Here is a 16,578-nt window from a genome sequence, read left to right on the forward strand (position 1 = left end):
CCATAAAGTGGTTTCCCAAGATACAGGGAAACCCAGATTATCAGGCTCCTGTTCAAGTAGAACAGCAGGGACAGGAAAATACTTCTTCCGAGGAAAGGTCATGCACTAACCAAGAGCTACAGACTTTGAGAACCTGTTTTAGGCAAAGAGAGGGGGAAGGACTTTTAGAATGGATATTACACATTTCGGATGACTCTGGAGATATCATTATGGTAGAGGGTTCAGAGACAGTACAGCTAGGATCATTGAGTACAGATTCCAGAGTGCAGCTGTATTTGCATAGAGCAGGAATATGGTCATTATTGACATTAGTTAGGGTTTCAATCTTCAAGGCCTACCCCAGTGATTTAGCACCACAAACACCATGGCATGACATAGGGGAGGGCATACATCGGTTAAGAGTGTTGGGATGTATGAGTGGTTTGGAAAAGACAGGAGGTGAGTTAAATACTAATTGGGAGGATCCTGATTTGGGACCAGTGACAGGCAGGGTAACAAGTTTGTTACTTAAGTATGCCCCTTCGAATTATAGGACCCCGTTGTTCACCACATTGTCCCTTGCAACAGATCCCAATGAGGGACAGATTGTGTGGCAGGTGTGTGAGTCGTTAGGACAGTTAGCGGCATTAGCGGAAAGATATGAGCGTCTCCCATAGCGAAGAGTCAGTAAGATATACAGTACCCAGGAAACAGATGTTCTTTGATTTGTTGAATGTCGGTGTTCCGAAAAGCAGAAATAGAAGGCATACAACAGCAAAAGCTTTTTAAAAAGTGGAAAGCATTGCAGGAGAGCAAGTGGGGGAAGTGCGGTGGCTCAGTACAGTCTAAGTTCATAGCAAAGAATGGAGTGTATGCAAATGTGCCTGATCAAGCCATTCCATCACCCCCTCCTCACCCCCTCCTCCTCCACGCCCATCACCCTATCAGGGCGCAAGGGATGCATTACATGAGATGGATTGGGACACTAGCACCTTCTACATTACGAACAATTGGAAAGTCTCCAAGCCTCTCCAATGATGGGAAGGTGGGTCTTAGGCACACACACCAAGGGAGGTGATTAAGTATGATATCTGTGCACTGAAAACCAAAGATCGATGCCCTTATGTAAATTGTGCAATCAAGAGGGGGAGAGTCAGTGACATCATGTACAGTCTTGCTTGACACAGAAGCTGTGGTTTAATTGTTTCATAGATCACACTTACCTAGCAACAACATTGGTTGGGTAGCAGTGGAAGGTTTAGGGGGTATGCAGTCATGGGCGGCTAGGATTCTCTGCCAAATGCGAATTGGACATGGTCCATGGTTCTGTTGGTCTCCGAGTTACCAGACAATATAATTGGGATGGACATCCTAAGGGGGCAATCCATAGATACCCCACTGGACATTATATGTTTGGTTACTCTATAAAAGCCCTCACAATTTCTGCAGTGAAACCTGTAGTTAGAGGGAATGCTAAATGGGAATCAGTTTACATTGCACCGCCAGCTGCACCAGTGAACCTCCAGCAATATCGCATAAATGAAGGTCATGTGTCACACACCAGGCTCTCAGGTTCTGTCACTTACCTCCTCGCTGCTTTTCCAAGTTATCTCTGCAGTCCTCAGGTTCTGCTGGTCTCAGACCTCTCTGTAAGATGCTGTCCAGTCTGTCTCCACTCCAGAGATCCCTCCAGAGTATGGGCACGGCCATCTTGGATTTGGTCACATGATTCCTCTCAGCCAAACAGGTGATAACAGCCTCCATTTCAGATTCCCTCCAAAACCAGTCCATGGGAGCTGTCATCTTGGATACAGTCACCTGATCCATCTCAGCAACTCAGAGTGCTGCTTCTGTCCAGCTGATTGCAGTCTCCAATCAGGAATCAACAACAACTATAAAAGGACCTGGAGCCCTTACCTGTTGCCAGTGCAACGTTGTATTTCAGACTCCAACCTGGATCCCAGCAGTTTGCAGCCTTGCTATTAATCCAACTCTGACAGTGCAGTTTGCATTTTGGCTCCAGTCTGATTACAGCACTCTGGTTCCATTCCAGCATTCCGGTTCCAGTCCGGTTACAGCAATTCTCTTCCAGCATTCCAGTTCCCGGCAGTTTGCAGTCTTACTATTTATCTTGCTTCAGCCTTGCTATTAATCCAGCTCTGACAGTGCAGTCTGCATTCTGGCTCCAGTTTGATTCCAGCACTCTGGTTCCATTCCAGCTTCCCGGTTACAGCAACCCTCTTCTAGCATTCCGGGTCAAGTTCTGCCAAGCATACACCAACAGGTGGTCCAACTGGGACCCTAACCCCATTTAAACCTGGCCAGGATCCAAGTGGACTACCTCGCATTGGTTTCACCCTAATCAGTTCATGGGTGTTGAAGATTTTAGTCTACAAAGAAAAAAAGAAAGAAGCAAACAAACAAACAAACTTCTTCTTTTATATATATACACAGACTAGCTGAAATACCAGGTATTGCCTGTGTATAAATCTTCAAGTTGAGTTGAATGTAACTGTAAACTTTTTAAAAATAATTAGCAGCTTAACAGCTCTTCCAACACATCCATTAGGTGGCTGCTCAGTGTCATTTTTGTTTTAATATTTTAAATGTTATCCAAATCCATCCAGTGGAAGTTCCAGAACAGGCTCTCTGGTAAAAGTTTTAGCCAGCGTACACCAATGCTAAGTCTGACCCAGGCCACAACCCTCTGGTAGGTTTTCTGGGATTCATTGTTACCAGTCTGTGAAGTTTTCGTCCAACTACATCAACTGGAAAGCTCAGAACAGGCTCCTGGGTCAAAGTTCTGCCCAGTGTACATTAACGAGAGGTCCAACAGAGATTCTAACCTCCACTAAAACCTGGCCAGGATCCAAATGGACTACCTCACATTGGTTTCATCCCAATCGGTGCAGGGGTGTCCGACTGCATAACTGGAAAGACAAACAAACCACACCAAATCCATCCAGTGGATGGATCAGAACAGGCTCTCAGGGTCAAAGTTCTGCCCAGCATACACTAATGTAAGGTCCGAATGGGACCTTAACACCATAACATGCCTTCTGGGATCCAATATTACCAGTCTGTGAAGTTTTGGTCCAAATCCATCCAGTGGAATGCTCAGAACAGGCTTCCTGGGCGTATACCAATCGGAGGTCCAACCAGTACCCTAACCCCCTTAAAACCTGGCCAGGATCCAACTGGACCACCTCGCGTTGGTTTCATCCCAATCAGTGCAGTAGAATCTGATTGCATATCCTGACAGACAAACAAACCAAATCCATCCAGAAAAAGTCCCAGGACATTCTCCCTGGGTCAAAGGTCTGGAAAGTGTACACCAACAGGAGGTCTGACTGGGAGCTAACCCCCTGGTATGTCTTCTGGGATCCAATATTACCAGTCTGTGAAGTCTTTGTCCAAATCCATCCAGTAGATGGCTCAGATCAGACACCCTGGGTCAAAATTCTGCTCAGCGTACACAAACGGGAGGTCCGACCCGGACCCTAACTCCCTTAAGACCTGCCTAGGATGCAACTGGACCACCTGTCTTTCATCCCACTCGGTGCAGGGGTGTTCGAGTATATAACCAGACAGACAAACAAGCCAAATCCATCTGGTGGTTGGGCCAGAACAGGATCCCTGAGTCAAAGTTTTGGCCTGCGTACACAAACGGGAGGTCCGACCGGGACCCTAACTCCCTTAAAACCTGGCCAGGATCCAACTGGACCATCTCACATTGGTTTCATCACAATTGGGGCAGGGATGTTCGAATGAAAACAAACCAAATCCATCCAGTGGAGGGCCCAGAACAGGCTCCCCAGGTCAAAGTTCTCCCAGAGTACACCAACGAGAGGTCCGACTGAGACCTACACCCCTAGTATGTCTTCTGGAATCCAAAGTTAAAAGTCTTTTGAAAATTTCGTCCAAATCCATCCAGTGGAAGGCTCAGAACAGGCTCCGGGGGTCAAATTTCTGGCCAGTGTACAGCAACATAAAAGTACAACTGGGTCCCTAAACCCCTTAATATCTGCCTGGGATCCAACTAGACCAATTCACGTTGGTTTCATCCGAATCGGTGAGGGGGGGGGTGAAATATATTCGCCTACAAATAAACAAATAAACAAACTAACAGATAGACAAACAAACTTCTTCTTATATATATATAGATTAACGCTGTTGGGTCTCTTTATAAACCTCATTATTGGATATTACAATTGCGCTTGTGTACATGTTATTTGGCTAATATTTTAACGTTTTATAATAAATGTTTGTTTAATTTTATCCAGAGAAGTGACCAATTCCTTTTTTGAGCACAAATTTTGTTTGGATGAAATTTTTGTATAATCTTTAAAGTATTATAATCTTTTATTATAATATTTCTATCAGTATTAGCTATCTTACAACACTGTTGGTGTATAAATTTAGTTTTTTTTGTATAAAGTGACAGCAATATCCCCTTTGAACTTCTGCAGTAGTGTGCTTATTTTTTGTTTTTCATGTTGATAATTCTTACCTAATATTTATTTTTTTAAATATATATATATTTTTCTAAAAGTGCTGCACCTTCTTTTTTTAAAGAAAACTATAGCAAATATAGTTACTAGGGATGCTTAGGCTCGGTGTTCTAATAACCGAGACCCCCCGAACATGTCAAATTCAGGTACTGCGCCGAGGTGACTTGGTACATTCCTGTTTCCTTGGAATTGAAATCGAAGCAAAACATCATTGTTGCATTGTCGGATCTCCTAGGTTTTGGATTCCATAAGTACTTCCCTCCACCAGAGATCCGGTGCCATTGCTCAGACAGACACAGGAGGGGTAGCAGCGTTCTTGTCACTCTCCAGTCTTTAGTGACATTGCTCAGTACCATTGCTCAGACAGACACAGGAGGGGTAGCAGCGTTCTTGTCACTCTCCAGTCTTTAGTGACATTGCTCAGTACCATTGCTCAGACAGACACAGGAGGGGTAGCAGCGTTCTTGTCACTCTCCAGTCTTTAGTGACATTGCTCTGTACCATTGCTCACACAGAAACAGAAGGGGTAGTGGTGTTCTTGTCACTCTCCAGTCTACATTGTCATTACCAAAATACATGGGTCAGTAAACATCCCTATGAGTACTGTAAGCACATTTAGCATTATGGGAAAGTAATTTCTAAAGCTGAAGACCACAACTAGCCTGGCTACAGCTGCTAACAGACATCATAAGGATCAAAAGACAGTAGCTCCTACTTCTTTTCAAGAGGTGATTGTGATGTATTTGATGGGTTTTTAGAAGAGACCAACACTGGACTTATACCCAGGGAAAAGTATTGCTGGAAATTGGTACTGTATACTAAGTGGAGAATTTTCAAAATTACTTTACAATGCTGAGATCAAACACAAACCCACAAATAATTATGTTTAGTACATTAGTTTTTGGGCGTCTAACTCACCTGTTCAGAATAAATGTCATGTTCGATACCTTGTATACTTTCACAGCCACAATAGAGAGATCTCAGGCACTATGGACCAGTAAAACAAAACAAAAAAACATTTAAATCCATTTACAAATTGATGTCCACACTGAACAAAAATAATATTTCAGTGCTACAAATGACAGGCTCCATTATAGCACGAGATACTGAGAATGATATATCATACAGCATGACTGGCTGGCAGACTTTAGCCCGGGGGGCAAGCACACAGCACTGGCCCATAAGTAGCGGCCTATCCTTAAAGGGTGGTTTTACGTACAATATATATTTAACAATATATAAAAAAGAGGCTATTTTAGTGTTGCTTAACCCAGCGATACTTTATTATTAAAAATGATAATTCTTAAATAATGAAAACAAAAAATTGAACAAAAACAAATTTCACTTTACATTGCATTTTATGATTTATATCTTCTCCCTACAGAACCATTTTTTCAACACCTGGCTGATTATAATGTGAGAATTTAAAAAAAAATTGAGAAACCTAGTACTTAATATATGCGTACCAGAGCTTAATATATTCAAGCATGCCCAAGAAACCTCTCCCCCGAATATTCAGAGCATCAGAAGTAGCTTTCGCAGTAAATACCCAAAAGTAAACCGATAAACAGAGCCATAGATAGTGCATTCACTTTATAAGCAACAATGGGCACACCACTCCCACTCCAGTGTGTAGCTGCGTACTGTGAGAATAATACAATAGGCTTATCTGTATATTCCCATGCAGGGCTGCCAAGAGGAATTCAGGGCCCCGGTACAACAAATTCACGGGGCCCCCCTCATAGTCGAGTAAGCTAAAAAAATTGCGGTCAGTGTGAATGGAGAAGAGAGGAGAGGAGGGACGCGGCGCTGCATCACGTGAGTATGTATTTTATTTTTATTTTTCAAGCTCCCCCCACCAACGAACGAAACGGACCCCCGCCCTTCCCCCCTCCTCCGCGCGGAAAAAAATTAAACTAGAAAAAAATAAAGATCACATGAAAAAAATGTTAAAAAAATAAATAAATAGTAGTGAGGGCCCGGCCCGGGCCCCCTGGCATGGCCGGGCCCGGGTAAAATGTAGCCACCCCCCCCCCCTCTCGGCGGCCCTGTTCCCATGTACTGCACAGGGTCTCCACCAATTTATTTATCACACAACATGTAATACACTCATATGGAGTAAAAAGAAATATAGCTTATCTGATCCTTCAATGTAATGAATCCTAGGTCTGGTATCCGGATATCAGACCCACATATATATGCAAATTCTCAAATGATCACCGTGTCCCCAATGTCTCAATGTGTTTCGTCTATCCAAAAAACCTAGACTTCATCAGAAGATGAATAGAGTAAAGCAACCTGCTCAATCGCGGCTTTTAATGTACTGCGCCGCGTCATCTTGCACATGCGCAATTCAGCGGTAATCTGCCATTTTGTGCATGCGCCCACATGGTAAATACCGGAAGCTACAGCACTAGCGTCCTATGTGCTTCTAGGTTTGGCACACATATATTTGAATGGTGCTAAAAAGTATATGCATACATTATATGTCAGTATTAAAGGGCTCACCGTGTATGTTCCGTAAACTTTACATCAACCTTATAATTCTAAACCTTTGCATGCAAATAAACACACGGAGACTTGTATAAGTTATTAAAAATTGCCAGAAATTTTATTATGATTTTAATTTTAACTAGACCTATGGTGGCGGAGAAAGGGCCCTGCGAAACAACTCTCAAGCTGACAAACACTATCACGTGTGGACTGGCGCAAACCGCCGTACGTCCACCACCACGGGGAACAAATCCCAACATAACTTTTGCGCTGAGTTGGCGTCAGAGTGACTGCCCCCTTTAAAACTCACGCTGCCCTCCCTCACCGAGCCGGACAGGGACCCTCCTCACCGAAGGGCCAAAAAGGGAGTTACTGGTGCTTCAACGGGGGGCAGTGACCTACGACAACTACCAGTGCGCCCACAAATCAGCCGCTGAACGCAGTGCCTTCCTACCGCAACATAACCGAAAATACTACACAAAGGAGTGGGCGGGTGGGATCTTGTGCTGTGGAATGAACCAGAACAGGAAGTGCAGCCTCCTATATCAATCAAGGTCCCTCCCACTGGATTACACATTGGTCGGGCCAACCCATGTTAACACCTTCAGGTATTTGTACAGCTTACTACAAACCCTGTCGCCCTTTAAGTGCATTCGTCCTATTCAGCCTCATTTGTCAATCTGGTTGGTAGATAAATGACCAACATTCACATATGAAAAATAAAATAAATAAAAGCAGTACAATACATCGGGTACAAACATATCATTAGTACCCTAGGACATGTATATCGATATATATATATATATATATATATATAAGAATATACACACAACAGATATCCCAATCCAGGGGGTAACCCACTTCTGTGTATAAAGTCACTGGGCAGATAATTCGGCAGCCAGTCCCAAAACAGACGGTGCCAGAAAGGTGATTAGATGTGAACACACTGTATCAAAGCCCACAAAGAATCACCAATAATATTATGTCTGCGTACCAGATATAAAACCTTTGGGGTTTATATATATATATATATATAGGTGATATCTCCAGCACTGCTAATTGCTGCCAATATTGTCACTCATCATGAAGGGGGCTCGATAAAGCTGGAACCTCAGAACCGTGGAGGCAATAAATAAACTCAAATAGTGTGATACTGTATATTTTCAGAATTTAATAATAAAAAGTAAGTATCAAACGTATTAACGTGGTGGGATTGCCGTGGAGACTCACTAAGAACTGACTGAAATTTGTCCAGCGAGCCTGAGTGCATCCCAGATGAGTACCAATAAGATACCATAATATGAATTTTACATAAAGTTTAATGTAAGTTTGATACTTACTTTTTATTATTAAATTCCGAAAATATACAGTATGACACTATTTGAGTTTATTTATTGACTCCACGGTTCTGAGGTTTCAGCTGTATCGAGCCCCCTTCATGATGAATTCAGGGAGAATACGTTATTTAGGTGAGGTGATTCCAGCTGTTAATATATTTACACAAAATGATTTAAAGGAAATGTACAACAAAAGTATTTAATAGATAATTCAGTAACAAGAAAGTAAAGAAATAATGAAAAGAGTAGAAAACAACCAGTATCACGATGTATTAGTGAATCAACTGGTGTAAAAGTATTGATTGCATTAGAATTGTCAGGTATTGTACGTAGAAATATAAATAGGGTTTAATATCCAAAGTTTAGCTACATTAATAAATAACTAATGTGTATGATGAAACTTTCCGTTATGGTGCAAAAGAGTTTTCAAAACAGAACTAATACAACATAGATTGGTCTTAAAGTATCTTACTGCACAAACAGGAGGTTCTTGTGTAACATTACAGATGAAGTATGGTATGCAGCGCCATTATTACTTTATCAAGGGCGTATAACACAATCAGCCAAATAAAAGCAGCTAGATAGTGCTGCTTCTAATGGGCATCATCATCATTGCATATTGCTGCACCTCCAATACCTGAAAGGGATACACCTAAGGGGCCTATCTGGGGTTCCATCTATGTCTAATTATGTTGATCTCACCCTTACTGATCCACCTTTCCATGTGTAAGGGGTCAGAAGTCAGCAATGTGCGACAATCTACATATGACGCATGTGTACGCATGTTTTCTGCACATGTGCAGGACAGAAAATGTATCTTAAGCTACAAGATAGCAAATGTCCAACTCTAAATGAGCCCCTATATTGTATCTCTAATTTCCTGAGCTCTTTTGATCTATTAACATCTTCTCAGTTGTAAAGAAATGATTCTCATGTCTACTACATTTTTATTAAATAAGATTTATCCAATTTATACCCAACTGATTGAATATTTTTTTACCTCTTAACTTTCATTGACAGTATTTTCCTTTCTATAACATTATTTACAGTTTAATTTAGAGCAAATCTAATTTCAATTTAACAAATACAGAACATAGCGATTCTCTATAAAACATATATAATGTTATTTTATAGTCTCATTGTGACATTGGTTTGGTAACAATGTACAATCTAACAGCTGTAAGTACTGCATAACACATTGGTTCTCTGTAACATGTGCTTTCTGGAGTTCAGCTCAGGTTTTAGAAGCAGAATGTAGAGTTTTGGGAAAAATATACAGCCAAGAATTCCAGCGCTTGAGGTCAATATGGCGAAAATCTCCACAGCCACCATGTATTTCCCTTTAGTGCTCAGATAGGCCGGGATCGTTGCAATCCAGACACTGCAGAACACCAGCATGCTGAAGGTGATGTACTTGGCCTCATTAAAGCTGTCTGGTAATGTCCTCACCATGAAAGCCAGAAAAAAACTCAATGCCGCTAGAATCCATAAATAACCCAAAACAGAGTAGAACCAAATAACTGACCCTTCATTACACTGAATGATGATCTTCCCAATATAAGTGAACATGTCATAATCTTGATAAGGTGGAGACAGTGACAGCCACAGAACACAAATCAAAACTTGAACACAAGAACAAGTCAAGACTATAGAATTGGATATTTTGACTCCTGTCCACTTCCTCCAGGAACTGCCAGGTTTGGTGGCTTTGAAAGCTATGCAGACGGTTACAGTCTTGGCCAGTACAGAAGAGACAGCAGTGGAGAAGAAAACCCCAAATAGAGTGTGTCTCATAATGCAGGTTATATCCACCGGCCGGCCGAGGAACAAGAACACACAGAGGAAGCTCAGCAAGATGGAGACCAGGAGAATGAAGCTCAGAGGTCGGTTATTGGCTTTCACAATTGGAGTGTCCCAAAACACTTTAAATTTTCTTATTATAAAACATGTGATAAAACAACATAATATTGTTGCTACAGAGAAGCATGAAGCTATAATATCCTCTTCATACGACAGAAACTCGTAGCTTTTAGGAATACATTTCACTCTTCCTTCATCAGGCCACTCTTCATCAGGACATTTGTGGCAGATTTTACTATCTATTGAAAAATTAGAAAATATATGAAAGAATCAGTTATTTTTTTTTCTTTCTTACAATAACACAAATGTCAAAACTGTTGAATAAAATATATTAGTTAAAGAAAGAGAAACCTAACCATAATTCTTTGTTCATTATTTGTAAAAGTAATATTTTATTTAGTTATTTATTTTTATTATTAGCTGTGTGTTTTCTGATTAGGTCAGAAATCCTTCTCAAAATAATTTTCATGATGTGTGGACATTTAAATAGTGTACCTTAAAATGTATTTTTTTCCAGGCTTTCTATTGGGTAAAATAAACATATTTAGTCTTCTCATTTTGCTTGAAATTGTTAAAAAATATTTTAGCTGATTTTTGTATAAGAAACAACAGTAATGTTTTATTTAAACTTCAATAGTCATATAAATTATTCACTATATTTTACAATTATAAATAATGCAATTAATCAGTTACTAATTCATTTAGATGACTGGACCTAGCATTTTCAACATAAAAATATTAAAAATAAAAATGTTGTTCTACTATTTTTATTTTTTATTGTTATTAACTGGAATGTTTTAAATCTTGTATGACATATATATTTATAATTTATAATTTTTTTAAATGTTTTCTTTTAATTTATGATTTGTAATACCATCCTTTCTGGCTCAAGATACGAAACCTTGCCTAATTAAGGATCATTTTATTGTTGTAGATTGTACTAGATATTACTCTTATCCAACTGAAATTTATTAAGTGACATTTTGTTTTAATATTTTTTTTAATAATAGTTTTAATATTTTTATACTTATTTATGGTCATTTATTAACACATACATTTTGTAGTGATTTGCTTCAATTGATGCTATAACTCTTTCTATTAATCTGTCTTTCTGTTTCTCTTTTCTAACTGATGACAATTGAAATATCCATTCTGAGAATAAAAGAGAGGACCACAATATCTTTAATAACTGTTTTTATTTTTAGTTTGAGCAATACGCATTGATTTATCATAAATATTATTTTATTCTATAAATAAATTATCATATGTTTAGATTAGGATCTAAGTCTTTGACCCTATTTGTGTTAACCAATGACAATTAGATCAGTAGTTTAAATCAGATGCGATACCTAGAGTTACCACTTTCTGAACAAGTGCACAGATGATGCAAGGATTCTACAACGCCTTAGGAGGAAACCACTAGGAGCAGATTCTGTTAAGGTCTTATCCACGTTGTGGATAAAGATGCTAATTTCATTCACCCAGACTGTGAGTGTACCTCTGACTTTTTACACCATCCTAGTTTTCTATATTCCAATAAAAAAGCTTTAATTATTATTTAAATTGAAGATTCAGATATAGTTAATTGATTACTTGCTGAAAAACCCCAAAATAGGGAGAGTGCATGCACTTTTAATTACATTTATTCACAGGGGACACAGGGCGTGATTCATTTAGGCACTCAAAATAAACATGAATGTTTTTTATTTTAAAACACAATTAAATCTGGCGCATTCGCCTTCGTATTCAACTAAGAGTAGATCTGAAGATACCTCTGTTGTTGAATATGGGTCTAGGTGCACTCTGCTCTAAGAACGCAAGATACGTCCAATACATATGTGAAATATAAAGTAAATAAATATTGCTGTGCATAGTCCAAATGTACCAAAAATAGACTCACCAGGGTTCCTTGTAGAGAACAGACCAGCACCAGAGATTCATAAAATTTGTGAATTTATTAAGACATCAAAAATAAAACAGATATTGAACCCAAACATCATTTCAACCCTTACGTATTTTCAACAGGGGAACACAAGTAGAAGGAGAAACATTGCTAAAGGCATGCTAATTAGGTGGCTTGGGCCAAAATATGAATCAGCCAATCCATGCATGAGTGTAGTGGAGCCAAACGTCGTCATAGCGGTTAGTCTGAAATCCCCTCTGAGTAAATGACACACACTGCAACATCAGTGTGAAAATACATTGTAAACCAAACACAACATATACTCACTCAAACTTCAAAATAGTATTAAACAAATAATACATTTATACAAAGATAACGAAAATAAATGGGAAAAACTGAAAATATTAAGTACAAGCGAGAGGAAAAAGATCAACACTCAAAAAATATAAAAAAGATTGTCAAAGACAAAGCAGTCAAATTTAGATTAAAAAATATAATAAGAGACATGTGTACAATTAAGGCAATAAAAAAATCCATTACTTTGTTTCACATTCATCAGCCAATTTGATGTGTTGTTCTCTTCCTTAGGTAGGTGACTTTTCACCATCCTTTGTTTTAGATTGGGTGCTATTATATCTTTATAACAGGATGAATCGGGAGAAATTTGGAGAGGATCTCATCTTTTCTCAAGAGGTTCTTCTTGTCTCCCGATTACATATGAACCATTTGGTGGAACTTGTGAACGTATAAGAAAAGGCGCCTGATGACTATTGCCATTTCCATTGAGATGCTCTTGTGACACTGGACATTGGGACCAATGATATCAATTTATGTACCCTGACATAGAGGGGTCATATTTAAGTGAATGATAACAAACTGGGCCTGATTCCTCAAGAGACGCACACTGGGCCTGATACATTAAGGAAAGTTAAGCAAAAAAAAAAGTAATTTTGAACCTTGGCAAAACCGTGTTTGCATTGTAGGAGGTACATTTAAAATATGGGGACAGATGTATAGTTAGAAAAGGGGATGTCCTAGATCAACTTTAAATTTGTATGTAAAAATAAAGCAATCAAGCATTTCAGTGCTACATGCAAAAACCAACTAGTATTTTCCTTATGTGCAAAATAATAAACTAATTTGCACCCCTTGCATTGTAACATGGTTTGTCCTGGAGAAAACTTACTCCTTTTTTGCATTCCTTTCCTTAATGAAGCCACTGTGAGCAATGTGTGTAAATTGGGTATATGTACGTCCGAATTCAACAAGGAGCAGACCTGACAATACTTTGCTTGATGAACACACGTAACTTACGTAGCGAAAAACCTGCATTTTTCTTTACCCCGCTAGCCAATTCACGCAGGCATATGTTTGAGTACGATATGCATTTATATTGCCGTTTGACAGTGGAACAAGTACTGAATTCAAGCCCTGGGAAATCCCTGATGTTATAAATTACAGTGCTGCTAGCTTAAGAGCTAGTTTAGCATTGTCTATCAGGATGGATGTATTATAGATGTAGTTCTCCAAGTGCCACCATGCCCAGACACTAAATGGCATGCTGGGACCTGTAGTGCATCAGGGACAAAATGTTTTTTTTTTTGCAAATGATACATTTATTATTTACCCACACCCGCCTCCCCGGGTTATATTAAGAGCCCTAGTGCTATCAGCATGGGGCTGGGAACACCTAGTGAGCGGGTCCACAATGGTTTTCTGGTAGACACCATCTCTCTAGGGTATCCAGCCCTGTGCTGACCCGCCTGGGGCTGGTGAGTCATTATGGCAGGAGGACCCCACTGAGGGTTTCTCTGCTATAGTGTCACCAGCCCACGCTGGCAGCACTAGGGTTGGTTAAATGTAATGCTTTATGTCGATATTATGACTGCATCCCATATGATGATGATGAAATGATGGCTGTGTTGCCATTTACTGTGTGAGGATAGGAAGCCATTATCACCCACACAGACAGTGGACAAGTTAATATATTTTTAATCCCTGCTACTTTCATCACACACTTCATTTTGCTTGAAAATATTTTGTAGTTATTACCCAGTCAAAACAGACCAATGTATTTCAGATTTTATTTAGAAATATTATTTCATTATGGAACCAATGTACCTTTTACCTTAGTACACAATTTATTTACTGTTAAAGGGTTGCTATTTACCATGCTATTACCCTGAGAGAGTCTGCTATTGTTCTCTGATAGCAGTAGGGGCCAATGAGGAGGCAAATATACTAGTAATGCTAATATTGTAATGACCATTTGATAACTACCTTCATTATCACTCACAAAGGATAGGTTCTAGTTTAAACTCAGTTCTTAGAAAGATAAATCTGTTTCAATGTCTGCTCTATTTACTCTGATTCTGACAGTATAATACAGGGAATAATTATAATTATATCAATAAATATTTTCCACAAAGTCTCATTTAAGATAATATGTATTCTTATTAGCAATAGGTATATTCAGTAACAGTCTTTACACATATAATAACACAGTGTAGATAACATAATATATTTTATATAAAATGCACTGCATTGCCTACATCAGCTGTTTTATCTATGTAGAAATGTGCCGTTCCTATCTGTGTGTGACTGTCTCAGATTTCAGTGTGTGTGTGTGTGTGTGTGTGTGTGTGTATGGTAATTGTAAGACAGTGTCTGCACAAAAGAAAAGTGTGCACGTGAGAGTGCACGAGAGAAGAGCATCCACAATACAGGATAGACCACATGGTAGATAGACAAAAACAACATTACAAAATGGCGACCAGACCGCATGGCCTTGGCTCTGAGTAAAGCACAACACACATGTCTCACATGGCTCACACAGGATCCATTTTGCACACTCAATTTATCAAGCACTAAACTGCATTGCTGTCACATTCTGGTCCCCGGATATCTCCACCAGAGCCTCAATACACTGACTCTCACTTTAAACCTCTTCTTGGTACAGGCTGTCAGCCACGGTTTGTACCTGTGATTGCTTCACCTGTGTTTTTAGTCAGTTCTGCCATTGGTCAGTCCTCCTTTATAAGGCTCCTCCTTTCACCTAATCATTGCTGGTTCTTCAACTCTACACCTGGCCGGGTTCAGCTGCTTCTTCCTGTTATTATCTATGTCGTTACCTGCTCTGCCTGCACCGCTGACTGCTGCTGACTCGTTCCACATCCCTGTGGTAAGCTGTGGCCCTTCATCTGCTGCACATCTGGATACTGTTGATCTCTGCTCATCTGACCCACTCATTACTGGTTGTTGCTGTGATCATCTCTCACTATTTACTCTGCCTACATCGCAGTCCTCTGCTAATCCCATCCACAGCCATGTGGTGATAGTTGTGGCTCATCATCTGCAGTATACTCAGCAGTCCATTGGACTTTACATTTATGTTCCACTCCTTAGTGGTACTTGCTGTGATCAACACTCACTATGTATTCTGTCTGCACTGCTGAACTCCGCTGACTGTTCCTACTCTCCTGTATAACAGCCGTGGTCCATCATCTGTAGTATACTCTGCGCTACATTGAACTTTGTATTTATGTTCCACTCTTAATTGGCACTTGCTATTATCACCATTTGATATCTGAACTGTATCTCTCAGTATGCTGCCTAGATCTGTCTCACTGGGAACTTCCCTGGAGGGCCGCGACCTGCAGGGTGGAAGCCGCTGAAGCCCAAATTCCCTTGCGGGAATCCCTGGTGAATACCTCCCATCCTGTTAGACGTCGCGCTCTAGAGACGTCTAGCCAATCCCAGTTGAGACAGCAGGATCTCTCTCATTTCTTCGTGTGCAAACCTGACAATTGCACAATCCACAATATATTCATGTACAGCACTGTCAGAGTACAAAACCCCAAAACTCCTTTGGGGTAAAATTTAAAAAACACATAAAGATATTTGTTTAATTGCATTTTTTTTTTACTGAGAACATAATCTCCCTTTTGTTCAAGTTGGTTTATAATATTAATATTTACCATCTTCACTTTCTCAGATCTGACCACAGTCACCCTAGGCTCCTGGCTGTCAGCTGCTTAAAAGCCTTTTACTGCTGTTCCTCTATAACACCTGTGTGTAGTTTCTATGTTCTCCCAGTGTCAGTGTGAGTTTACCCCAGATGCTCCGTTATTTTCCTGACCCTCCATATACATGATTGGTAGGTTAGTTGGATTAGTTAACCATAAATTGTGTAACTAGCAACCCTAATGTGTGTAATTTCAGGGGTTAAATGAGTCATATTTTATGTTAGTATACTAATAAGTAATACACTGATGTTATATGATTTGTATTCTGAGTACAATTATCATTATCTAGTCTCTGTATCTCTCCTATGATGGTTTAGCCCCTGTATAACACATCCCTACCTGTTATATTAGACACGTGTCCATCAGAACATGGGGCACAGGCAGAGCAGCAGGCAAGGAATCCTTTACTGGTAGATGTTCTGTACCCAGGAAGACACTTTTCTTTACAATTGGCTTGTGGAATCTAGAAA

The 16,578-nt window shown here is 39.8% G+C and overlaps 1 protein-coding gene across 1 annotated transcript in view; it reads right to left on the reverse strand.

The window, feature by feature from the left end:
* Nucleotides 1-9,301: 9,301 nt before the first annotated feature.
* LOC142103698 (vomeronasal type-2 receptor 26-like) overlaps nt 9,302-16,578 on the reverse strand; it is a 41,603-nt gene continuing 34,326 nt past the window's right edge. Inside the window, exons 2-3 of the mRNA XM_075187828.1 lie at nt 16,448-16,571; nt 9,302-10,419 (exon numbers count right to left, since the gene is read on the reverse strand). Coding sequence (XP_075043929.1) covers nt 9,491-10,419; nt 16,448-16,571 — 1,053 coding nt within the window. The 3' untranslated portion in view covers nt 9,302-9,490. The remainder of the gene's footprint in view (nt 10,420-16,447; nt 16,572-16,578) is intronic.

The sequence above is a fragment of the Mixophyes fleayi genome, chromosome 1, assembly GCF_038048845.1.
Source record: "Mixophyes fleayi isolate aMixFle1 chromosome 1, aMixFle1.hap1, whole genome shotgun sequence".
NCBI classification, from domain to species: Eukaryota; Metazoa; Chordata; class Amphibia; order Anura; family Limnodynastidae; genus Mixophyes; species Mixophyes fleayi.